This window comes from Oncorhynchus mykiss, chromosome 14 (genome assembly GCF_013265735.2).
Source record: "Oncorhynchus mykiss isolate Arlee chromosome 14, USDA_OmykA_1.1, whole genome shotgun sequence".
Classification (NCBI taxonomy): domain Eukaryota; kingdom Metazoa; phylum Chordata; class Actinopteri; order Salmoniformes; family Salmonidae; genus Oncorhynchus; species Oncorhynchus mykiss.
In genome coordinates, this window is record NC_048578.1 from 33,558,456 (window position 1) to 33,586,076 (window position 27,621).

General features: G+C 41.6%; 1 protein-coding gene across 3 annotated transcripts in view; it reads right to left on the reverse strand.

The window, feature by feature from the left end:
- Positions 1-27,621, reverse strand: part of LOC110487786 (glutamate receptor 3) — a 254,309-nt gene that overhangs the window by 59,356 nt on the left and 167,332 nt on the right. For all 3 annotated transcript variants that reach the window (XM_036943367.1, XM_036943366.1, XM_036943368.1), the window contains exons 9-11: positions 15,077-15,187; positions 8,909-9,115; positions 698-1,071 (exon numbers count right to left, since the gene is read on the reverse strand). In XM_036943367.1, the coding sequence (XP_036799262.1) occupies positions 698-1,071; positions 8,909-9,115; positions 15,077-15,187 (692 nt within the window). The remainder of the gene's footprint in view (positions 1-697; positions 1,072-8,908; positions 9,116-15,076; positions 15,188-27,621) is intronic.

Consider the following 27,621-nt stretch of genomic DNA (forward strand, 5'->3'; position numbering starts at 1 on the left):
TTTCGTACCGTGTGTCGTACTGGGTGTCATACCATGTGTCGTACCGTGTGTCGTACTGGGTGTTGCACCGTGTGTCGTACCGGGTGCCGTACCGGGTGTTGCACCGTGTGTCGTACCGTGTGTCGTACTGGGTGTTGTACCGTATGTCGTACTGGGTGTCGTACCGTGTGTCGTACTGGGTGTCGTACTGTGTGTCGTACCGTGTGTCATACCGTGTGTCGAACGGTGTGTCGTACCGTGTGTCGTACCGGGTGTTTTACCGTATGTCGTACTGGGTGTCACACCGTGTGTCGTACCGTGTGTCGTACCGTGTGTCGCACTGTGTGTCGTACCCCGTGTCATACCCCGTGTCATACCCCGTGTCATACCCCGTGTCATACCCCGTGTCATACCCCGTGTCATACCCCGTGTCATGATACAAGTCAGTACTCGACATCCATCCATGTCTGAGGACGTTGGGAGATGACGTGGAAACAGGCCACTAGGGGCAACAGTGAGCGCTGTTACACTGCCTCTGATTCCAAAGGTTGCATGTTCAAATCTAGGCATTGAACATTTGAAATCTGGAAGAACTTAGAAATGTAACGTTTGAGAAACATGGTTGAACTTCTGATTCTGATTCAAGACTATGAGAGCTGGTAGTGTATTTCTACATCAGATCTACCCCATTGAATTTCAAGGTCAGCTTGCATCCTACCTGGGTGATATCTCACATCCTTGCTGCATGAAGGCTCCCAGAGAGAACCACAGAGAGTTGAAGATGCCAAAGTCGTTGGGAGGATCTGGAGGTGTCTGGGGGTCTTTGGTCTCATCCTGTTCATCCAGGTTCCACTCATAGGGGCTGAAGCGGCTGACCAGGAACAGGACCACACTCACACCGATGTAGGCGAACACGATACACATCCATATCTCATAGGCCAGCGGGTCCAGGAAGGAAAAGACACCTGGTTTAGACTTCTGGGGCTTCTTGATCATGATGGAGATGCCCAGAGACATGAAGGGCTTGGAGAAGTCGATCACCTCCTCACGGACCAGGGTTATGGTGAGAGGTGCCACAGCTATATCTGCTCTCTGGAAACAGGGACACGTAGAGTGGGTTAGTTTGGTTCTGTCTCAGATATGGTTTTTAATCTAGATATTATGCATCATTTGAGGTAGAATTAAATAAAAATAAGTTTGATAAATAAAGGTCCTTACTTAACTTATAAACAGTTTTCGCGAGTTTCTTAAAATATTGGCCTACGGTTGTGCTTTATAGTCTCAAAGCGAACAAAACAAAACAACATGAAGGGAAAGGAAAAGCTTGTTCAATCTGTACCTCAGGATGGTTTTAATCAACACAACAACATCAAAGAAATATACTATATAGACGGAATCATGTCTAGCATGTGTACTACTATATAGACTGAATCATGTCTAGCATGTGTACTACTATATAGACTGAATCATGTGTAGCATGTGTACTACTATATAGACTGAATCATGTGTAGCATGTGTACTACTATATAGACTGAATCATGTGTAGCATGTGTACTACTATATAGACTGAATCATGTCTAGCATGTGTACTACTATATAGACTGAATCATGTGTAGCATGTGTACTACTATATAGACTGAATCATGTGTAGCATGTGTACTACTATATAGACTGAATCATGTGTAGCATGTGTACTACTATATAGACTGAATCATGTGTAGCATGTGTACTACTATATAGACTGAATCATGTGTAGCATGTGTACTACTATATAGACTGAATCATGTGTAGCATGTGTACTACTATATAGACTGAATCATGTGTAGCATGTGTACTACTATATAGACTGAATCATGTGTAGCATGTGTACTACTGTGGGTGGGGTTATATCCTTCCTGTTTGGCCCTGTCCGGGGGTGTCCTCGGAGTGGGCCACAGTGTCTCCTGACCCCTCCTGTCTCAGCCTCCAGTATTTATGCTGCAGTAGTTTATGTGTCGGGGGGCTAGGGTCAGTTTGTTATATCTGGAGTACTTCTCCTGTCCTATTCGGTGTCCTGTGTGAATCTAAGTGTGCGTTATCTAATTCTCTCCTTCTCTCTTTCTCTCTCTCGGAGGACCTGAGCCCTAGGACCATGCCCCAGGACTACCTGACATGATGACTCCTTGCTGTCCCCAGTCCACCTGGCTGTGCTGCTGCTCCAGTTTCAACTGTTCTGCCTTATTATTATTCGACCATGCTGATCATTTATGAACATTTGAACATCTTGGCCATGTTCTGTTATAATCTCCACCCGGCACAGCCAGAAGAGGACTGGCCATCCCACATATGCTCTCTCTAATTCTCTCTTTCTTTCTCTCTCTCGGAGGACCTGAGCCCTAGGACCATGCCCCAGGAATACCTGACATGATGACTCCTTGCTGTCCCCAGTCCACCTGACTGTGCTGCTGCTCCAGTTTCAACTATTCTGCCTTATTATTATTCGACCATGCTGGTCATTTATGAACATTTGAACATCTTGACCATGTTTTGTTATAATCTCCACCCGGCACAGCCAGAAGAGGACTGGCCACCCCACATAGCCTGGTTCCTCTCTAGGTTTCTTCCTAGGTTTTGGCCTTTCTAGGGAGTTTTTCCTAGCCACCGTGCTTCTTCACCTGCATTGCTTGCTGTTTGGGGTTTTAGGCTGGGTTTCTGTACAGCACTTTGAGATATCAGCTGATGTACGAAGGGCTATATAAAATAAATTTGATTGATTGATTTGATACTACTATATAGACTGAATCATGTGTAGCATGTGTACTACTATATAGACTGAATCATGTGTAGCATGTGTACTACTATATAGACTGAATCATGTGTAGCATGTGTACTACTATATAGACTGAATCATGTGTAGCATGTGTACTACTATATAGACTGAATCATGTGTAGCATGTGTACTACTATATAGACTGAATCATGTGTAGCATGTGTACTACTATATAGACTGAATCATGTGTGGCATGTGTACTACTATATAGGCTGAATCATGTGTAGCATGTGTACTACTATATAGACTGAATCATGTGTAGCATGTGTACTACTATATAGACTGAATCATGTGTAGCATGTGTACTACTATATAGACGGAATCATGTGTAGCATGTGTACTACTATATAGACTGAATCATGTGTAGCATGTGTACTACTATATAGACGGAATCTTGTGTAGCATGTGTACTACTATATAGACTGAATCATGTGTAGCATGTGTACTACTATATAGACTGAATCATGTGTAGCATGTGTACTACTATATAGACTGAATCATGTGTAGCATGTGTACTACTATATAGACTGAATCATGTCTAGCATGTGTACTACCATATAGACTGAATAATGTCTAGCATGTGTAATACTATATAGACTGAATCATGTGTAGCATGTGTACTACTATAGAGACTGAATCATGTGTAGCATGTGTACTACTATATAGACTGAATCATGTGTAGCATGTGTACTACCATATAGACTGAATAATGTCTAGCATGTGTAATACTATATAGACTGAATCATGTGTAGCATGTGTACTACTATATAGACTGAATCATGTGTAGCATGTGTACTACCATATAGACTGAATAATGTCTAGCATGTGTACTACTATATAGACTGAATAATGTGTAGCATGTGTACTACTATATAGACTGAATCATGTGTAGCATGTGTACTACCATATAGACTGAATAATGTCTAGCATGTGTAATACTATATAGACTGAATCATGTGTAGCATGTGTACTACTATATAGACTGAATCATGTGTAGCATGTGTACTACTATATAGACTGAATCATGTGTAGCATGTGTACTACTATATAGACTGAATCATGTGTAGCATGTGTACTACTATATAGACTGAATCATGTGTAGCATGTGTACTACTATATAGACTGAATCATGTGTAGCATGTGTACTACTATATAGACTGAATCATGTCTAGCATGTGTACTACTATATAGACTGAATCATGTGTAGCATGTGTACTACTATATAGACTGAATCATGTGTAGCATGTGTACTACTATATAGACTGAATCATGTGTAGCATGTGTACTACTATATAGACTGAATCATGTGTAGCATGTGTACTACTATATAGACTGAATCATGTGTAGCATGTGTACTACTATATAGACTGAATCATGTGTAGCATGTGTACTACCATATAGACTGAATCATGTGTAGCATGTGTACTACTATATAGACTGAATCATGTGTAGCATGTGTACTACCATATAGACTGAATCATGTGTAGCATGTGTACTACCATATAGACTGAATCATGTGTAGCATGTGTACTACCATATAGACTGAATCATGTGTAGCATGTGTACTACCATATAGACTGAATCATGTGTAGCATGTGTACTACCATATAGACTGAATCATGTGTAGCATGTGTACTACCATATAGACTGAATCATGTGTAGCATGTGTATTACTATATAGACTGAATCATGTGTAGCATGTGTACTACTATATAGACTGAATCATGTGTAGCATGTGTACTACTATATAGACTGAATCATGTGTAGCATGTGTACTACTATATAGACTGAATCATGTGTAGCATGTGTACTACTATATAGACTGAATCATGTGTAGCATGTGTACTACCATATAGACTGAATCATGTGTAGCATGTGTACTACCATATAGACTGAATCATGTGTAGCATGTGTACTACCATATAGACTGAATCATGTGTAGCATGTGTACTACCATATAGACTGAATCATGTGTAGCATGTGTATTACTATATAGACTGAATAATGTGTAGCATGTGTACTACTATATAGACTGAATCATGTGTAGCATGTGTACTACTATATAGACTGAATCATGTGTAGCATGTGTACTACCATATAGACTGAATCATGTGTAGCATGTGTACTACCATATAGACTGAATCATGTGTAGCATGTGTACTACCATATAGACTGAATCATGTGTAGCATGTGTACTACTATATAGACTGAATAATGTGTAGCATGTGTACTACTATATAGACTGAATAATGTGTAGCATGTGTACTACTATATAGACTGAATCATGTGTAGCATGTGTACTACTATATAGACTGAATCATGTGTAGCATGTGTACTACTATATAGACTGAATAATGTGTAGCATGTGTACTACTATATAGACTGAATACAGTATGTGTAGCATGTGTACTACACTGAGTACAGAGTCTCAACACACACAGGAGATTAGAGAAGAGAGCAGAGAGGGAGAAAAAGGCAACTATTGAAAGGCAAAAAAAAGACTTTCAAACACTTCATGTTCACCATTCCCCCCCCCCCCCCCCCCCCCCCCCCCAGATTGGGCATAGTTAGAAACACATAGATGGGTGCTTGTCAGATGTGAAATGATGTTGCACCCACATGGTGCAGTGTCCACCCCTGTCTAGTTAGTTTAAAGCTTTCTGAATGTGGGAGACTGATTGTGTCTAACCAGAGGGATGCTAAGAACAGGCTGGAAACTTTGCAGGAGTACAAATAATAACATACATTACCCAAATTCATTTCCATTTATCTTTGGTTTATGAAACTCACAGTGAAAGTCAATACATCATAACATAATTTGCATATAAATAGCTAATTATAGGTAATAAGTTATTTATTTGTAAGGCAGGGGAAATATCCCCAAAACAAACATATTCGCTGTGTCCCAAACAGCAGCCTATTTTCTATGGGCCCTGTCCAAAGTGGTGCACAGGTAGGGAATAGGGTGCCATTTGTGATGCGGAATGCAGCCAAGGCTTTTCAGGACAAATGAATAATAGTTGCTGGTCATCTTTCTGTAACACAACAGTAAATAACTACAGCAGTGTAACTGTTATGTAGGTATGTCTAACAGAACAGCTATGATTTAAATTACAGCCTTTAAAATGGTGGGAGAAACACAGTAACCCAAGGCTGTGTGAGTAAACCATTCCACTTCAGCATCCCTCCCTCCCTCCCTGCCTCCCTCCCTTCCTCCCTAACTCCCTCCCTCCCTCCCTCCCTCCCTCCCTCCCTCCCTCCCTCCCTCCCTCCCTCCCTCCCTCCCTCCCTCCCTCCCTCCCTCCCTAACTGCCTCCCTCCCTCCCTGCCTCCCTGCCTCCCTGCCTCCCTCCCTCCCTGCCTCCCTCCCTCCCTAACTTCCTCCCTCCCTCCCTGTCTCCCTCCCTCCCTCCCTGCCTCCCTGCCTCCCTGCCTCCCTCCCTCCCTCCCTGCCTCCCTCCCTACATCCCTAACTGCCTCCCTCCCTCCCTGTCTCCCTCCCTCCCTCCCTGCCTCCCTCCCTCCCATCCCATTCACAGCGCCTCCATGCCTGGAAGAGATGAGACAAACGCTTTTGTCATCTACATTATTTTAATCTCCCAAGCTCCCTTTCATCTTTTTCTCTTATTTTATGTATTTCTTTCTCTAGTTCTTTCTGTCTCTTTCTTTCTTTCTTAATTTCTTTCTTTCCTCCCCATCATGGCTTGTTACCAAAACACATCCTTGAAAGTGGTGATGGTGCTTTTCTACTATTAAAACGATGGGCTTTCTTTCTTTGTTAAAAAAACAGCAGTATTCAGACACAAGTTACTGCTGCAGCTTGGGTGTAGCATACAACGCAATGAACCAATCGAACAACAGCGTTGGTTTCCAGGCAGTGACTCATGAAGGACAGGTGTTAACCCATTGTGTTTCTACAACATCAACAAATACAACAACAACAACAACTGTGTAGAAGAAGAAAAACGTGATAAAGCAACATGAGGAGAGAAGGGTCAAACGGTGGGGATATACACCAATATAACACAATGAGCAGAGCTACAACATAACCTCTTAATCCTAACGGTGTCCATGGTAACGGTCAATCAATAGAGAAGAGAATACTCAGCCATAAAGAAAATGTTTCAGAGCTGCTTCAGGGATGACCTTTGAAACACAACTAAGACAGCATTAGTTAACTGGTCAGAAGGTCACCCAAATTTAACTCAATCATTAGACTCTCAATTTATAAATTACCACACTGACACACAGTGGATGGACAGACATAAATAACCAGACTGAGACACAGTGGATGATGACGGAGATAAATAACCTCACTGACACACAGTGGATGATGACAGAGATAAATAACCACACTGAGACACAGTGGATGATGACAGACATAAATAACCAGACTGAGACACAGTGGATGATGACAGACATAAATAACCAGACTGAGACACAGTGGATGATGACGGAGATAAATAACCTCACTGACACACAGTGGATGATGACAGACATAAATAACCACACTGAGACACGGTGGATGATGACAGACATAAATAACCACACTGAGACACGGTGGATGATGACAGACATAAATAACCAGACTGACACACAGTGGATGGACAGACGGGTGGATGGTGATCTCGGGCCGGGTGTTCTTTCTCCATCTGATGAGAGTGTGTGTGTGTGTGTGTGTGTGTGTGTGTGTGTGTGTGTGTGTGTGTGTGTGTGTGTGTGTGTGTGTGTGTGTGTGTGTGTCTGTGTGTGAACGTTTCTCATTCAGAGGATAATTTCCCAGCGCTAGCGAGCTAAACCAGGAAATGACTACATCCCAAATGGCACTCCATTCCCTATATAGTGCACTACCCACAGGGCTCCTTTCAAAAGTAGTGCACTACCCACAGGGCTCCTTTCAAAAGTAGTGCACTACGTAGGGAACAGAGTACCATTTGAGATGTAGGCAATCTCTCCCGGCTGATGGTGGTAGAATTGAACAGATGAGGAAACCTAACCCTCATCCATTTTATATACAGCCCTCGGCCCTGCTCCTCCATCGTCCCCTCGGAGGGGCGGGAGTAAAGGGGAATCGTTTTGGAGGGTTTGAGGCATTTAACGGGGACTAGTGAGAAATGTAAAAGTGGGACTGAGCACACCAGAAGATACTGAGGTGAGAGGTCAGAGCCTGTATTCAGAAAGCTTCTCAGAGTAGGAGTGCTGGTTTAAGATCAGTTTAGCCTTTTAGACCACAGTGAACACAGGCCCAAACCTACATCAGAGACAAGGGGCCCAAACCTACATCAGAGACAAGGGGCCCAAACCTACATGAAAGACAAGGGGGCCCAAACCTACATTAATGACAAGGGGGCCAAACCTAAATCAGAGACAAGGAGCCCAAACCTACATCAGAGACAAGGGGCCCAAACCTAAATCAGAGACAAGGGGCCCAAACCTACATCAGAGACAAGGGGCCCAAACCTACATCAGAGACAAGGGGCCCAAACCTACATCAGAGACAAGGGGGCCCAAACCTACATCAGAGACAAGGAAACAAACCTACATCAGAGACAAGGGGCCCAAACCTACATCAGAGACAAGGGGCCCAAACCTACATCAGAGACAAGGGGCCCAATCCTACATCAGAGACAAGGGGCCCAAACCTACATCAGAGACAAGGGGCCCAAACCTACATCAGAGACAAGGAAACAAACCTACATCAGAGACAAGGGGCCCAAACCTACATCAGAGCACCAGTTGTACTTTATGTAACATAATCAAAGACTAAAACACTGTAACATAATCAAAGACTAAAACACTGTAACATAATCACATTGTTAATAAGACATACCTTTTCTCTTTCAACTGCTGGTAGTAAATGTTTAAACAAATGTTGCGTCCCAAATGTAACTCTATTCACAAAAGATTGTGCACTATATAGAGCCCTATGGATCCTGGTCATTAGTAGTGTACTATATAGAGCCCTATGGATCCTGGTCATTAGTAGTGTACTATATAGAGCCCTATGGATCCTGGTCATTAGTAGTGCACTATATAGGGAATACAGTGCTATTTGGGACGCATCATTTGGTGAAGTAACAATGAACATCAGTGAGAGACTGAGAGACTGACTCCACTCACCCCATAGACCAGTTCCCCCACCATCCCGTTCCACGTCTTGGTGTCTGGATCCCGCGCACCGTACTTCCCGTCTGCTACTACTGACAGTTTGTATCTTATCCCCACATGTTTTGCAATTTCGGCAGCTAAATCGACACAGTAGCCTTCATATCTGTCATTCCCCTCCAGATTCATCTGGTGTTTCTTGTACATCACATAAGGGGCTTCCTGTTAATAGTCAGATCACACGCTGGTTTATTCACACACACGTGCTCACACACCACCCCCCCCTCCCCCACACACACAATCCCAAACCAGGAAGCAGCATCAAGCAGCAGTCTCATGCAGGCATGCATGTGCAGATGACACACCACAGATGCATTGCAATACATGTTGATAACAGCAGGATGACCAGCCAGGTAGTTGTTTTACCAAGCTGTGGTGGCCAGCGGACCCCCAGCCCTAATTCACCCAGCATCCTGTCTCTCGGCCTTGGCGAACCGTTGTGTGTGCATTTGTCTGTGTGTGTCTGCGTGTGTGACAAACTAACAATCCAAGAGGACCTTCTCACAGTGTCTGGCTGAGGCTACAATATGCCTTAATTAGAGATATGTGGTCTTCAACAAATGCTGGGTGTATTGGTAGGCTGGGTGTATTGGTAGGCTGGGTGTATTGGTAGGCTGGGTGTATTGGTATGCTGGGTGTATTGGTAGGCTAGGTGTATTGGTAGGCTGGGTGTATTGGTAGGCTGGGTGTATTGGTAGGCTGGGTGTATTGGTATGCTGGGTGTATTGGTAGGCTGGGTGTATTGGTAGGCTGGGCGTATTGGTGTGCTGGGTGTATTGGTAGGCTGGGTGTATTGGTATGCTGGGTGTATTGGTAGGCTGGGTGTATTGGTAGGCTGGGTGTATTGGTATGCTGGGTCTATTGGTAGGCTGGGTGTATTGGTAGGCTGGGTGTATTGGTATGCTGGGTGTATTGGTATGCTGGGTGTATTGGTAGGCTGGGTGTATTGGTAGGCTGGGTGTATTGGTATGCTGGGTGTATTGGTAGGCTGGGTGTATTGGTAGGCTGGGTGTATTGGTATGCTGGGTGTATTGGTAGGCTGGGTGTATTGGTAGGCTGGGTGTATTGTAGGCTAGGGGTATTGGTAGGCTGGGTGTATTGGTAGGCTGGGTGTGTTGGTAGGCTGGGTGTATTGGTAGGCTGGGTGTATTGGTAGGCTGGGTGTATTGGTGTGCTGGGTGTATTGGTAGGCTGGGTGTTTTGGTAGACTTGGTGTATTGGTAGGCTGGGTGTGTTGGTAGGCTGTGTGTATTGGTAGGCTGGGTGTATTGGTGTGCTGGGTGTATTGGTAGGCTGGGTGTTTTGGTAGACTGGGTGTATTGGTAGGCTGGGTGTATTGGTAGGCTGGGTGTATTGGTAGGCTGGGTGTATTGGTCGGCTGGGTGTATTGGTAGGCTGGGTGTATTGGTAGGCTGGGTGTATTGGTATGCTGGGTGTATTGGTAGGCTGGGTGTATTGGTATGCTGGGTGTATTGGTAGGCTGGGTGTATTGGTAGGCTGGGTGTATTGGTAGGCTGGGTGTATTGGTAGGCTGGGTGTATTGGTATGCTGGGTGTATTGGTAGGCTGGGTGTATTGGTAGGCTGGGTGTATTGGTAGGCTGGGTGTATTGGTATGCTGGGTGTATTGGTAGGCTGGGTGTATTGGTAGGCTGGGTGTATTGGTATGCTGGGTGTATTGGTAGGCTGGGTGTATTGGTAGGCTGGGTGTATTGGTATGCTGGGTGTATTGGTAGGCTGGGTGTATTGGTAGGCTGGGTGTATTGGTAGGCTGGGTGTATTGGTATGCTGGGTGTATTGGTAGGCTGGGTGTATTGGTAGGCTGGGTGTGAGTTAGCTCAGAGTGGGGATGGGGGTGGAGGTTCATAAAGTAAACGGCCGTGACTCGGTTCAGGAAGTGTTGCTGTATTATTATCTCAACATAATCATCAACAAGCACGTTTCATCAATCAATGTGCAAAGGGAGAAGGCTTTAATAAGAATCATTCCAAAAAACTCAAACAAAAGGGAGACATTTTCATTCTAATCCCAAAACTCAAATTAAAAATGACCTTGAAAGTTAATAAATACATATTTAAAACACCACCTGGACGAGGTGCTTTTCTCCCCTCCATTTTCAACCACTGGTGGTGGTGCAGCTAGCTTGTTGCTATGGTTTCATCATTACCCTACAAACACTGGTGGTGGTGCAGCTAGCTTGTTGCTATGGTTTCATCATTACCCTAAAAGCACTGGTGGTGGTGCAGCTAGCTTGTTGCTATGGTTTCATCATTACCCTACAAACACTGGTGGTGGTGCAGCTAGCTTGTTGCTATGGTTTAATCATTACCCTAAAAGCACTGGTGGTGGTGCAGCTAGCTTGTTGCTATGGTTTCATCATTACCCTACAAACACTGGTGGTGGTACAGCTAGCTTGTTGCTATGGTTTCATCATTACCCTAAAAGCACTGGTGGTGGTGCAGCTAGCTTGTTGCTATGGTTTCATCATTACCCTACAAACACTGGTGGTGGTACAGCTAGCTTGTTGCTATGGTTTCATCATTACCCTAAAAGCACTGGTGGTGGTGCAGCTAGCTTGTTGCTATGGTTTCATCATTACCCTACAAACACTGGTGGTGGTGCAGCTAGCTTGTTGCTATGGTTTCATCATTACCCTAAAAGCACTGGTGGTGGTGCAGCTAGCTTGTTGCTATGGTTTCATCATTACCCTACAAACACTGGTGGTGGTACAGCTAGCTTGTTGCTATGGTTTCATCATTACCCTAAAAGCACGAGTGGTGGTGCAGCTAGCTTGTTGCTATGGTTTCATCATTACCCTACAAACACTGGTGGTGGTGCAGCTAGCTTGTTGCTATGGTTTCATCATTACCCTACAAACACTGGTGGTGGTGCAGCTAGCTTGTTGCTATGGTTTCATCATTACCCTACAAACACTGGTGGTGGTACAGCTAGCTTGTTGCTATGGTTTCATCATTACCCTACAACCACTGGTGGTGGTACAGCTAGGTTGTTGCTATGGTTTCATCATTACCGTACAACCACTGGTGGTGGTACAGCTAGCTTGTTGCTATGGTTTCATCATTACCCTACAAACACTGGTGGTGGTACAGCTAGCTTGTTGCTATGGTTTCATCATTACCCTACAAACACTGGTGGTGGTACAGCTAGCTTGTTGCTCTGGTTTCATCATTACCCTACAAACACTGGTGGTGGTACAGCTAGCTTGTTGCTATGGTTTCATCATTACCCTACAAACACTGGTGGTGGTACAGCTAGCTTGTTGCTATGGTTTCATCATTACCCTACAACCACTGGTGGTGGTACAGCTAGATTGTTGCTATGGTTTCATCATTACCATACAACCACTGGTGGTGGTATAGCTAGCTTGTTGCTATGGTTTCATCACTACCCTAAAACCACTGGTGGTGGTACAGCTAGCTTGTTGCTATGGTTTCATCATTACCCTACAACCACTGGTGGTGGTGCAGCTAGCTTGTTGCTATGGTTTCATCATTACTCTACAAACACTGGTGGTGGTGCAGCTAGCTTGTTGCTATGGTTTTATCATTACCCTACAAACACTGGTGGTGGTACAGCTAGCTTGTTGCTCTGGTTTTTATCATTACCCTACAAACACTGGTGGTGGTGCAGCTAGCTTGTTGCTATGGTTTAATCATTACCCTACAAACACTGGTGGTGGTGCAGCTAGCTTGTTGCTATGGTTTTATCATTACCCTAAAACCACTGGTGGTGGTGCAGCTAGCTTGTTGCTATGGTTTCATTATTACCCTACAACCACTGGTGGTGGTGCAGCGAGCTTGTTGCTATGGTTTTATCATTACCCTAAAACCACTGGTGGTGGTGCAGCTAGCTTGTTGCTATGGTTTCATTATTACCCTAAAACCACTGGTGGTGGTGCAGCTAGCTTGTTGCTATGGTTTCATTATTACCCTACAACCACTGGTGGTGGTGCAGCTAGCTTGTTGCTATGGTTTTATCATTACCCTAAAACCACTGGTGGTGGTGCAGCTAGCTTGTTGCTATGGTTTCATTATTACCCTACAACCACTGGTGGTGGTGCAGCTAGCTTGTTGCTATGGTTTTATCATTACCCTAAAACCACTGGTGGTGGTGCAGCTAGCTTGTTGCTATGGTTTCATTATTACCCTACAACCACTGGTGGTGGTGCAGCTAGCTTGTTGCTATGGTTTCATTATTACCCTAAAACCACTGGTGGTGGTGCAGCTAGCTTGTTGCTATGGTTTCATTATTACCCTAAAACCACTGGTGGTGGTGCAGCTAGCTTGTTGCTATGGTTTCATTATTACCCTACAACCACTGGTGGTGGTGCAGCTAGCTTGTTGCTATGGTTTTATCATTACCCTAAAACCACTGGTGGTGGTGCAGCTAGCTTGTTGCTATGGTTTCATTATTACCCTACAACCACTGGTGGTGGTGCAGCTAGCTTGTTGCTATGGTTTTATCATTACCCTAAAACCACTGGTGGTGGTGCAGCTAGCTTGTTGCTATGGTTTCATTATTACCCTACAACCACTGGTGGTGGTGCAGCTAGCTTGTTGCTATGGTTTTATCATTACCCTAAAACCACTGGTGGTGGTGCAGCTAGCTTGTTGCTATGGTTTCATTATTACCCTACAACCACTGGTGGTGGTGCAGCTAGCTTGTTGCTATGGTTTCATTATTACCCTACAACCACTGGTGGTGGTGCAGCTAGCTTAATGTTATGGTTTCATTACCCAACAAAAGAAGAGCTGCTGCTCACACAGAACCGACGACACCATTTGAGACAACACATAATTAGAGGGTTGCAAGTGGCGAGGCAATGGCTTGTTTGTTCTGTGCTGAACCTAACTCCTCTTCACCCTTGCTCTATTGTAAATGACCCCCACCCAGAGTTAACATAGTGTTTATCCACTGATGCTGTTATCCATACTGAAGCCTTTAAATGCTTCCTTTTTAGAGAGAGAGAGGGAGAGAGATGTTTCAGAATACAGATTTCATGTAATTCTTCCTTTTTAGAGAGAGAGAGAGAGAGGGAGAGGGAGAGAGAGAGGGAGGGAGGGAGAGAGACAGACAGACAGACAGACAGACAGACACAAACAGGCAGAGAGAGAGAGACAGACAGAGAGAGAGAGACACAGACAGAGAGAGAAAGACACAAACCGAGAGAGAGACACAGACAGAGAGAGAGACACAAACAGAGAGAGAGAGACACAGACAGAGAAAGAGAGAGAGAGAGACACAGACAGAGAGAGAGAGAGAGAGAGAGAGAGAGAGAGACCTTTCATGAGTGTTCCTTTACTATTCAAAGGTTGTCTATAGCACAAGGTCATTACGACAGCTGACATTGACAGCCCCCTGATTTTTTTTGCATTCAGGGCAGGGAAAGTATATGGTAAAATATTAGCGTGAATGGAATAATTCCCATTGCAGTCAACACTGCAGCCAGGAAATCTAAGCACAACTCTCTCCTTCCTTCCAAAGCAACTCACTGGAGGCTGTACACATAACCAGCCCTCAGAGGAACCAAACAAAATAGATAAAAAAAAACAAAAATGACATTATAATTTTTATCCTCCCTCAAATGTGTTTTATTTTGGTTTGTCTTTGAGAATCCATTGCAGTATCATCACCACAATCATCACAATTTCCTCCTCATCTTCCTATCCCAGATTGTCATTGAACCATTTACTTGATGAGGACAGACAAGACAGGTTCTACTTACGTACGAATGGCGAATGTTGGTTTGTATGTGTTTTCTATTAGATGGAGTCACAACTCAACCATTTACCCACTTACTCATGTATCATATAATACCAATATTGTGATGTCACTGCTACGACAGGCCACTGAAGTATGAGAATTCTAAATGCTTTGACACCCACAGGGATACAGTTGAAACACTCTCTTCTCCTTACAGAGGGATCGACTGTTTCAACGTGTAGTGAGTGGATGCAAAGCAAACACAAAAAAGATGTGGTTCTGCCCAGCCCAGCCCAGGACAGACTGTATCAACCGGTTAGGCATCAACACTGCCGCTCGCGGCCCTGACTGGCAGAATACGTTGTGGTGAACACATTTCAAAGTTGCCATGGAAAGTGTACCATAATAGTAGTGACCACAATCGTTCGGTTTTCCACAGAAGAAGACTCGTTGGCGACCACCTGTTGTTCTAACACATTTACTAATCGCTGGTACTCGTTCCAGTAGCCAATCTGAAACAGAGAAAACACAGGTTAGCATAGCAACCATAGAATTAGACTGAGTTCTATTCTTCTAATTCTATGTTAACAACATTCCCTGTGTTCGACCCCCCACCCACAACCCCCTCCCTCCCCTCCCCTCCACTATATAAAGGGTATAAAACAGTTAAGTAGGAAGATTTTAGTAACACATTATACTGCTTATATGTGCTTATAACAGATACTTACACATTATCTGCTTATATGTGCTTATAACAGATACTTACACATTATAAATGCTTATATGTGCTTATAACAGATACTTACACATTATCTGCTTATATGTGCTTATAACAGATACTTACACATTATAAATGCTTATATGTGCTTATAACAGATACTTACACATTATCTGCTTATATGTGCTTATAACAGATACTTACACATTATAATTGCTTACATGTGCTTAATAACACATTATAAATGCTTACATGTGCTTAATAACACATTATAAATGCTTATATGTGCTTATAACACGTAATAACACATTATAATTGCTTACATGTGCTTAATAACACATTATAAATGCTTATATGTGCTTATAACACGTAATAACACATTACTCGCTTTTAAGAAATAATAAAAAAGAGCAACCTAATATAGATACTGGAGGTGAGCCTAAATCTACTGTCATTCCTCCGGTGTAGTAGAGTAGCCTTATAGATACTGGAGGTGAGCCTAAATCTACTGTCATTCCTCCGGTGTAGTAGAGTAGCCTTATAGATACTGGAGGTGAGCCTAAATCTACTGTCATTCCTCCGGTGTAGTAGAGTAGCCTTATAGATACTGGAGGTGAGCCTAAATCTACTGTCATTCCTCCGGTGTAGTAGAGTAGCCTTATAGATACTGGAGGTGAGCCTAAATCTACTGTCATTCCTCCGGTGTAACAGAGTAGCCTTATAGATACTGGAGGTGAGCCTAAATCTACTGTCATTCCTCCGGTGTAGTAGAGTAGCCTTATAGATACTGGAGGTGAGCCTAAATCTACTGTCATTCCTCCGGTGTAGTAGAGTAGCCTTATAGATACTGGAGGTGAGCCTAAATCTACTGTCATTCCTCCGGTGTAGTAGAGTAGCCTTATAGATACTGGAGGTGAGCCTAAATCTACTGTCATTCCTCCGGTGTAGTAGAGTAGCCTTATAGATACTGGAGGTGAGCCTAAATCTACTGTCATTCCTCCGGTGTAGTAGAGTAGCCTTATAGATACTGGAGGTGAGCCTAAATCTACTGTCATTCCTCCGGTGTAGTAGAGTAGCCTTATAGATACTGGAGGTGAGCCTAAATCTACTGTCATTCCTCCGGTGTAGTAGAGTAGCCTTATAGATACTGGAGGTGAGCCTAAATCTACTGTCATTCCTCCGGTGTAGTAGAGTAGCCTTATAGATACTGGAGGTGAGCCTAAATCTACTGTCATTCCTCCGGTGTAGTAGAGTAGCCTTATAGATACTGGAGGTGAGCCTAAATCTACTGTCATTCCTCCGGTGTAGTAGAGTAGCCTTATAGATACTGGAGGTGAGCCTAAATCTACTGTCATTCCTCCGGTGTAGTAGAGTAGCCTTATAGATACTGGAGGTGAGCCTAAATCTACTGTCATTCCTCCGGTGTAGTAGAGTAGCCTTATAGATACTGGAGGTGAGCCTAAATCTACTGTCATTCCTCCGGTGTAGTAGAGTAGCCTTATAGATACTGGAGGTGAGCCTAAATCTACTGTCATTCCTCCGGTGTAGTAGAGTAGCCTTATAGATACTGGAGGTGAGCCTAAATCTACTGTCATTCCTCCGGTGTAGTAGAGTAGCCTTATAGATACTGGAGGTGAGCCTAAATCTACTGTCATTCCTCCGGTGTAGTAGAGTAGCCTTATAGATACTGGAGGTGAGCCTAAATCTACTGTCATTCCTCCGGTGTAGTAGAGTAGCCTTATAGATACTGGAGGTGAGCCTAAATCTACTGTCATTCCTCCGGTGTAGTAGAGTAGCCTTATAGATACTGGAGGTGAGCCTAAATCTACTGTCATTCCTCCGGTGTAGTAGAGTAGCCTTATAGATACTGGAGGTGAGCCTAAATCTACTGTCATTCCTCCGGTGTAGTAGAGTAGCCTTATAGATACTGGAGGTGAGCCTAAATCTACTGTCATTCCTCCGGTGTAGTAGAGTAGCCTTATAGATACTGGAGGTGAGCCTAAATCTACTGTCATTCCTCCGGTGTAGTAGAGTAGCCTTATAGATACTGGAGGTGAGCCTAAATCTACTGTCATTCCTCCGGTGTAGTAGAGTAGCCTTATAGATACTGGAGGTGAGCCTAAATCTACTGTCATTCCTCCGGTGTAGTAGAGTAGCCTTATAGATACTGGAGGTGAGCCTAAATCTACTGTCATTCCTCCGGTGTAGTAGAGTAGCCTTATAGATACTGGAGGTGAGCCTAAATCTACTGTCATTCCTCCGGTGTAGTAGAGTAGCCTTATAGATACTGGAGGTGAGCCTAAATCTACTGTCATTCCTCCGGTGTAGTAGAGTAGCCTTATAGATACTGGAGGTGAGCCTAAATCTACTGTCATTCCTCCGGTGTAGTAGAGTAGCCTTATAGATACTGGAGGTGAGCCTAAATCTACTGTCATTCCTCCGGTGTAGTAGAGTAGCCTTATAGATACTGGAGGTGAGCCTAAATCTACTGTCATTCCTCCGGTGTAGTAGAGTAGCCTTATAGATACTGGAGGTGAGCCTAAATCTACTGTCATTCCTCCGGTGTAGTAGAGTAGCCTTATAGATACTGGAGGTGAGCCTAAATCTACTGTCATTCCTCCGGTGTAGTAGAGTAGCCTTATAGATACTGGAGGTGAGCCTAAATCTACTGTCATTCCTCCGGTGTAGTAGAGTAGCCTTATAGATACTGGAGGTGAGCCTAAATCTACTGTCATTCCTCCGGTGTAGTAGAGTAGCCTTATAGATACTGGAGGTGAGCCTAAATCTACTGTCATTCCTCCGGTGTAGTAGAGTAGCCTTATAGATACTGGAGGTGAGCCTAAATCTACTGTCATTCCTCCGGTGTAGTAGAGTAGCCTTATAGATACTGGAGGTGAGCCTAAATCTACTGTCATTCCTCCGGTGTAGTAGAGTAGCCTTATAGATACTGGAGGTGAGCCTAAATCTACTGTCATTCCTCCGGTGTAGTAGAGTAGCCTTATAGATACTGGAGGTGAGCCTAAATCTACTGTCATTCCTCCGGTGTAACAGAGTAGCAGACAGCTGGTCTAATTTAAACCCTCCCACATCCAGCTACACAGGTTGTAGGGTAAATAATTGATTTTGGGTTGTGTGAATGGAATACAGACTAAGTAATGAATCATAATGTTCTATGTGTGCTCGGGCACCTGCCTCTCTGCACTGCAGGTCTACTATCTTCATTTGATCCCTCTGTTGAGCAGAGAATGTTCCTGCGGAGCAGGAAATGCAAATTCTAGCCATCTAAGATTTGTAATTTCCTCTTTAAAATGTCAGACTTGATTTATCCTAACACAGCATGTGTCAACACCTAGAAAAATGTCCATGAATTATAAAAACAAGTACTCACGCTCCAAACCATGTGAAGGAATAACCCAAGGAGGTTGAGATAATTATGGTTAACATAATTATGCCTCATTGGGTTAATCCTTCACATGGTTTTTGAACTCTACAGATATTTTCTCTCCAATGCACCGGCCACCTTTCATTCTAGCCTGAGCGCAAACCCTCATATTGGCTATCTACATTAATTATAATCCACATAATAACTCACATTTCCTGTTGCTGCAGGATTATTTTCCTGCTGTAACAAATTAAGATCCTACATACGTATGTATTCCTGCCACTGCAGCTATATACTATTATACTGCAGTTTAAGTTGTACATCGATACCTTCTACTGCAGCTATATACTATTATACTATTATACTGCAGTTATATACTATTATACTATTATCCTGCAGTTTAAGTTGTACATCGATACCTTCTACTGCAGCTATATACTATTATACTATTATACTGCAGTTATATACTATTATACTATTATCCTGCAGTTTAAGTTGTACATCGATACCTTCTACTGCAGCTATATAATATTATACTATTATACTGCAGTTATATACTATTATACTATTATACTGCAGTTTAAGTTGTACATCGATACCTTCTACTGCAGCTATATACTATTATACTATTATACTGCAGTTATATACTATTATACTATTATACTGCAGTTTAAGTTGTACATCGATACCTTCTACTGCAGTTATATACTATTATACTATTATACTGCAGTTTAAGTTGTACATCGATACCTTCTACTGCAGTTATATACTATTATACTATTATACTGCAGTTTAAGTTGTACATCAATATCTTCTACTCCAGCTATATACTATTATACTATTATACTGCAGTTATATACTATTATACTATTATACTGCAGTTATATACTATTATACTATTATCCTGCAGTTTAAGTTGTACATCGATACCTTCTACTGCAGTTATATACTATTATACTATTATAATGCAGTTATATACTATTATACTATTATACTGCAGTTTAAGTTGTACATCGATACCTTCTACTGCAGCTATATACTATTATACTATTATACTGCAGTTTAAGTTGTACATCGATACCTTCTACTGCAGCTATATACTATTATACTATTATACTGCAGTTTAAGTTGTACATCGATACCTTCTACTCCAGCTATATACTATTATACTATTATACTGCAGTTATATACTATTATACTATTATACTGCAGTTTAAGTTGTACATCGATACCTTCTACTGCAGCTATATACTATTATACTGCAGTTTAAGTTGTACATCAATACCTTCTACTGCAGCTATATACTATTATACTATTATACTGCAGTTTAAGTTGTACATCGATACCTTCTACTGCAGTTATATATTATTATACTATTATACTGCAGTTTAAGTTGTACATCAACACCTTCTACTCCAGCTATATACTATTATACTATTATACTGCAGTTATATACTATTATACTATTATCCTGCAGTTTAAGTTGTACATCGATACCTTCTACTGCAGCTATATAATATTATACTATTATACTGCAGTTATATACTATTATACTATTATACTGCAGTTTAAGTTGTACATCGATACCTTCTACTGCAGCTATATACTATTATACTATTATAATGCAGTTATATACTATTATACTATTATCCTGCAGTTTAAGTTGTACATCGATACCTTCTACTGCAGCTATATACTATTATACTATTATACTGCAGTTTAAGTTGTACATCGATACCTTCTACTGCAGTTATATACTATTATACTATTATACTGCAGTTTAAGTTGTACATCGATACCTTCTACTGCAGTTATATACTATTATACTATTATACTGCAGTTATATACTATTATACTATTATCCTGCAGTTTAAGTTGTACATCGATATCTTCTACTGCAGTTATATACTATTATACTATTATACTGCAGTTTAAGTTGTACATCGATACCTTCTACTGCAGCTATATACTATTATACTATTATACTGCAGTTATATACTATTATACTATTATACTGCAGTTTAAGTTGTACATCAATACCTTCTACTGCAGCTATATACTATTATACTATTATACTGCAGTTATATACTATTATACTATTATCCTGCAGTTTAAGTTGTACATCGATACCTTCTACTGCAGCTATATACTATTATACTATTATACTGCAGTTTAAGTTGTACATCAATACCTTCTACTGCAGCTATATACTATTATACTATTATACTGCAGTTTAAGTTGTACATCGATACCTTCTACTGCAGTTATATACTATTATACTATTATACTGCAGTTATATACTATTATACTATTATACTGCAGTTTAAGTTGTACATCGATACCTTCTACTGCAGCTATATACTATTATACTATTATACTGCAGTTTAAGTTGTACATCGATACCTTCTACTGCAGTTATATACTATTATACTATTATACTGCAGTTTAAGTTGTACATCGATACCTTCTACTGCAGCTATATACTATTATACTATTATACTGCAGTTTAAGTTGTACATCAATACCTTCTACTGCAGCTATATACTATTATACTATTATACTGCAGTTTAAGTTGTACATCGATACCTTCTACTGCAGCTATATAATATTATACTATTATACTGCAGTTATATACTATTATACTATTATACTGCAGTTTAAGTTGTACATCGATACCTTCTACTGCAGCTATATACTATTATACTATTATACTGCAGTTATATACTATTATACTATTATACTGCAGTTTAAGTTGTACATCGATACCTTCTACTGCAGCTATATACTATTATACTATTATACTGCAGTTTAAGTTGTACATCGATACCTTCTACTGCAGCTATATACTATTATACTATTATACTGCAGCTATATACTATTATACTATTATCCTGCAGTTTAAGTTGTACATCGATACCTTCTACTGCAGCTATATAATATTATACTATTATACTGCAGTTATATACTATTATACTATTATACTGCAGTTTAAGTTGTACATTGATAACTTCTACTCCAGCTATATACTATTATACTATTATACTGCAGTTTAAGTTGTACATCGATACCTTCTACTGCAGTTATATACTATTATACTATTATACTGCAGTTTAAGTTGTACATCGATACCTTCTACTGCAGTTATATACTATTATACTATTATACTGCAGTTATATACTATTATACTATTATCCTGCAGTTTAAGTTGTACATCGATATCTTCTACTGCAGTTATATACTATTATACTATTATACTGCAGTTTAAGTTGTACATCGATACCTTCTACTGCAGCTATATACTATTATACTATTATACTGCAGTTATATACTATTATACTATTATACTGCAGTTTAAGTTGTACATCAATACCTTCTACTCCAGCTATATACTATTATACTATTATACTGCAGTTATATACTATTATACTATTATCCTGCAGTTTAAGTTGTACATCGATACCTTCTACTGCAGCTATATACTATTATACTATTATACTGCAGTTTAAGTTGTACATCAATACCTTCTACTGCAGCTATATACTATTATACTATTATACTGCAGTTTAAGTTGTACATCAATACCTTCTACTGCAGCTATATACTATTATACTATTACACTGCAGTTTAAGTTGTACATCGATACCTTCTACTGCAGTTATATACTATTATACTATTATACTGCAGTTATATACTATTATACTATTATACTGCAGTTTAAGTTGTACATCGATACCTTCTACTGCAGCTATATACTATTATACTATTATACTGCAGTTTAAGTTGTACATCGATACCTTCTACTGCAGTTATATACTATTATACTATTATACTGCAGTTTAAGTTGTACATCGATACCTTCTACTGCAGCTATATACTATTATACTATTATACTGCAGTTTAAGTTGTACATCAATACCTTCTACTGCAGCTATATACTATTATACTATTATACTGCAGTTTAAGTTGTACATCGATACCTTCTACTGCAGTTATATACTATTATACTATTATACTGCAGTTTAAGTTGTACATCGATACCTTCTACTGCAGTTATATACTATTATACTATTATACTGCAGTTATATACTATTATACTATTATCCTGCAGTTTAAGTTGTACATCGATATCTTCTACTGCAGTTATATACTATTATACTATTATACTGCAGTTTAAGTTGTACATCGATACCTTCTACTGCAGCTATATACTATTATACTATTATACTGCAGTTATATACTATTATACTATTATACTGCAGTTTAAGTTGTACATCAATACCTTCTACTCCAGCTATATACTATTATACTATTATACTGCAGTTATATACTATTATACTATTATCCTGCAGTTTAAGTTGTACATCGATACCTTCTACTGCAGCTATATACTATTATACTATTATACTGCAGTTTAAGTTGTACATCAATACCTTCTACTGCAGCTATATACTATTATACTATTATACTGCAGTTTAAGTTGTACATCAATACCTTCTACTGCAGCTATATACTATTATACTATTATACTGCAGTTTAAGTTGTACATCGATACCTTCTACTGCAGTTATATACTATTATACTATTATACTGCAGTTATATACTATTATACTATTATACTGCAGTTTAAGTTGTACATCGATACCTTCTACTGCAGCTATATACTATTATACTATTATACTGCAGTTTAAGTTGTACATCGATACCTTCTACTGCAGTTATATACTATTATACTATTATACTGCAGTTTAAGTTGTACATCGATACCATCTACTGCAGCTATATACTATTATACTATTATACTGCAGTTTAAGTTGTACATCAATACCTTCTACTGCAGCTATATACTATTATACTATTATACTGCAGTTTAAGTTGTACATCGATACCTTCTACTGCAGTTATATACTATTATACTATTATACTGCAGTTATATACTATTATACTATTATACTGCAGTTTAAGTTGTACATCGATACCTTCTACTGCAGCTATATACTATTATACTATTATACTGCAGTTTAAGTTGTACATCGATACCTTCTACTGCAGTTATATACTATTATACTATTATACTGCAGTTTAAGTTGTACATCAATACCTTCTACTCCAGCTATATACTATTATACTATTATACTGCAGCTATATACTATTATACTATTATACTGCAGTTTAAGTTGTACATCAATACCTTCTACTGCAGCTATATACTATTATACTATTATACTGCAGTTTAAGTTGTACATCGATACCTTCTACTGCAGTTATATACTATTATACTATTATACTGCAGTTATATACTATTATACTATTATACTGCAGTTTAAGTTGTACATCGATACCTTCTACTGCAGCTATATACTATTATACTATTATACTGCAGTTTAAGTTGTACATCGATACCTTCTACTGCAGTTATATACTATTATACTATTATACTGCAGTTTAAGTTGTACATCGATACCATCTACTGCAGCTATATACTATTATACTATTATACTGCAGTTTAAGTTGTACATCAATACCTTCTACTGCAGCTATATACTATTATACTATTATACTGCAGTTTAAGTTGTACATCGATACCTTCTACTGCAGTTATATACTATTATACTATTATACTGCAGTTATATACTATTATACTATTATACTGCAGTTTAAGTTGTACATCGATACCTTCTACTGCAGCTATATACTATTATACTATTATACTGCAGTTTAAGTTGTACATCGATACCTTCTACTGCAGTTATATACTATTATACTATTATACTGCAGTTTAAGTTGTACATCAATACCTTCTACTCCAGCTATATACTATTATACTATTATACTGCAGTTATATACTATTATACTGCAGTTTAAGTTGTACATCGATACCTTCTACTGCAGCTATATACTATTATACTGCAGTTATATACTATTATACTATTATACTGCAGTTTAAGTTGTACATCAATACCTTCTACTCCAGCTATATACTATTATACTATTATACTGCAGTTATATACTATTATACTGCAGTTTAAGTTGTACATCAATAACTTCTACTGCAGCTATATACTATTATACTATTATACTGCAGTTATATACTATTCTTGTGATCAAGACAAAGGAGCTGATCGTGGACTACAGGAGGGCCGAACAGGACCTTTCACATCGACGGGGCAGAAGTGGAACGGGTCAAGAGTATCAAGTTCCTTGGTGTCCACATCAACAAGAAACTAACATGGTCCAAACACACCAAGACAGTCGTACTATAACCAGCATATTGGTTGGTGTACAGGTGGGAGATATAATGGTTGGTGTACAGATTGGAGATATACTGGTTGGTGTACAGGTTGGAGATATACTGGTTGGAGATATACTGGTTGGTGTACAGGTTGGAGATATACTGGTTGGTGTACAGGTTGGAGATATACTGGTTGGTGTACAGGTCGGAGATATACTAGTTGGTGTACAGGTTGGAGATATACTGGTTGTTGTTCAGGTTGGAGATATACTGGTTGGTGTACAGGTAGGAGATATATTGTTTGTTGTACAGGTTGGAGATATACTGGTTGGTGCACAGGTGGGAGATATACTGGTTGGTGTACAGGTTGGAGATATACTGGTTGGTGTACAGGTAGGATATATATTGTTTGTTGTACAGGTTGGAGATATACTGGTTGGTGTACAGGTTGGAGATATACTGGTTGGTGTACAGGTGGGAGATATACTGGTTGGTGTACAGGTGGGAGATATACTGGTTGGTGTACAGGTAGGATATATATTGTTTGTTGTACAGGTTGGAGATATACTGGTTGGTGTACAGGTTGGAGATATACTGGTTGGTGTACAGGTGGGAGATATACTGGTTGGTGTACAGGTGGGAGATATACTGGTTGGTGTACAGGTAGGATATATATTGTTTGTTGTACAGGTGGGAGATATACTGGTTGGTGTACAGGTTGGAGATATACTGGTTGGTGTACAGGTGGGAGATATACTGGTTGGTGTACAGGTGGGAGATATACTGGTTGGTGTACAGGTGGGAGATATACTGGTTGGTGTACAGGTGGGAGATATACTGGTTGGTGTATAGGTTGGAGATATACTGGTTGGTGTACAGGTGGGAGATGTACTGGTTGGTGTACAGGTGGGAGATATGCTGGTTGGTGTACAGGTGTGAGATGTACTGGTTGGTGTACAGGTTGGAGATATACTGGTTGGTAGCCAGCTGAATGGATTCTATATAGTGCACTGCATTTGACCAGGGGCCATAGGGTAGTGTATAGTGTAGCAGGGTAGTGTATAGTGTAGAAGGGTAGTGCATACTGTAGCAGGGTAGTGTATAGTGTAGCAGGGTAGTGCTGTGACAGCAAAGTCTGTGTTGGTATGCGTGTGTGTGTGTGTCATCAGATGAGACACACCACTCTCACCCCTCATTCCAGCCCTCTCTCACCACCATCACCACCATCACCCCTCATGCCAGCCCTCTCTCACCTGCCATCACCCCTCATACTAGCCCCCTCTCATCACCATCACCCCTCATACTAGCCCTCTCTCACCACCATCACCACTCATACCAGCCCTCTCTCACCACCGTCACCCCTCATACCAGCCCTCTCTCACCACTGTCACCCCTCATACTAGCCCTCTCTCACCACCGTCACCTCTCATACTAGCCCTCTCTCACCACCGTCACCTCTCATACCAGCCCTCTCTCACCACTGTCACCCCTCATACTAGCCCTCTCTCACCACCATCACCCCTCATACCAGCCCTCTCTCACCACCGTCACCCCTCATACCAGCCCTCTCTCACCACCGTCACCCCTCATTCCAGCCCTCTCTGATTCTCTCTCTTTCCTCCTCCTGTCTCTATCCGGCTGTGAGGGGTAAGACACCAGATCTGTGAGGGGTAAGACACCAGGGCTGCGAGGGGTAAGACACCAGGGCTGTGAGGGGTAAGACACCAGGGCTGTGAGGGGTAAGACACCAGAGCTGTGAGGGGTAAGACACCATGGCTGCGAGGGGTAAGACACCAGGGCTGTGAGGGGTAAGACACCAGGGCTGCGAGGGGTAAGACACCAGGGCTGCAAGGGGTGAGAAACCAGGGCTGCGAGGGGTAAGACACCAGGGCTGCGAGGGGTAAGACACCAGGGCTGCGAGGGGTAAGACACCAGGGCTGCGAGGGGTAAGACACCAGGGCTGCGAGGGGTAAGACACCAGGGCTGCGAGGGGTAAGACACCAGGGCTGCGAGGGGTAAGACACCAGGGCTGCGAGGGGTAAGACACCAGGGCTGCGAGGGGTAAGACACCAGGGCTGCGAGGGGTAAGACACCAGGGCTGCGAGGGGTAAGACACCAGGGCTGTGAGGGGTAAGACACCAGGGCTGCGAGGGGTAAGACACCAGGGCTGTGAGGGGTAAGACACCAGGGCTGTGAGGGGTAAGACACCAGGGCTGCGAGGGGTAAGACACCAGATCTGTGAGGGGTAAGACACCAGGGCTGTGAGGGGTAAGACACCAGGGCTGTGAGGGGTAAGACACCAGGGCTGCGAGGGGTAAGACACCAGGGCTGTGAGGGGTAAGACACCAGGGCTGCGAGGGGTGAGACACCAGGGCTGCGAGGTGTAAGACACCAGGGCTGCGAGGGGTAAGACACCAGGGCTGCGAGGGGTAAGACACCAGGGCTGCGAGGGGTAAGACACCAGGGCTGTGAGGGGTAAGACACCAGGGCTGTGAGGGGTAAGACACCAGGGCTGTGAGGGGTAAGACACCAGGGCTGCGAGGGGTAAGACACCAGGGCTGCGAGGGGTAAGACACCAGGGCTGTGAGGGGTAAGACACCAGGGCTGCGAGGGGTAA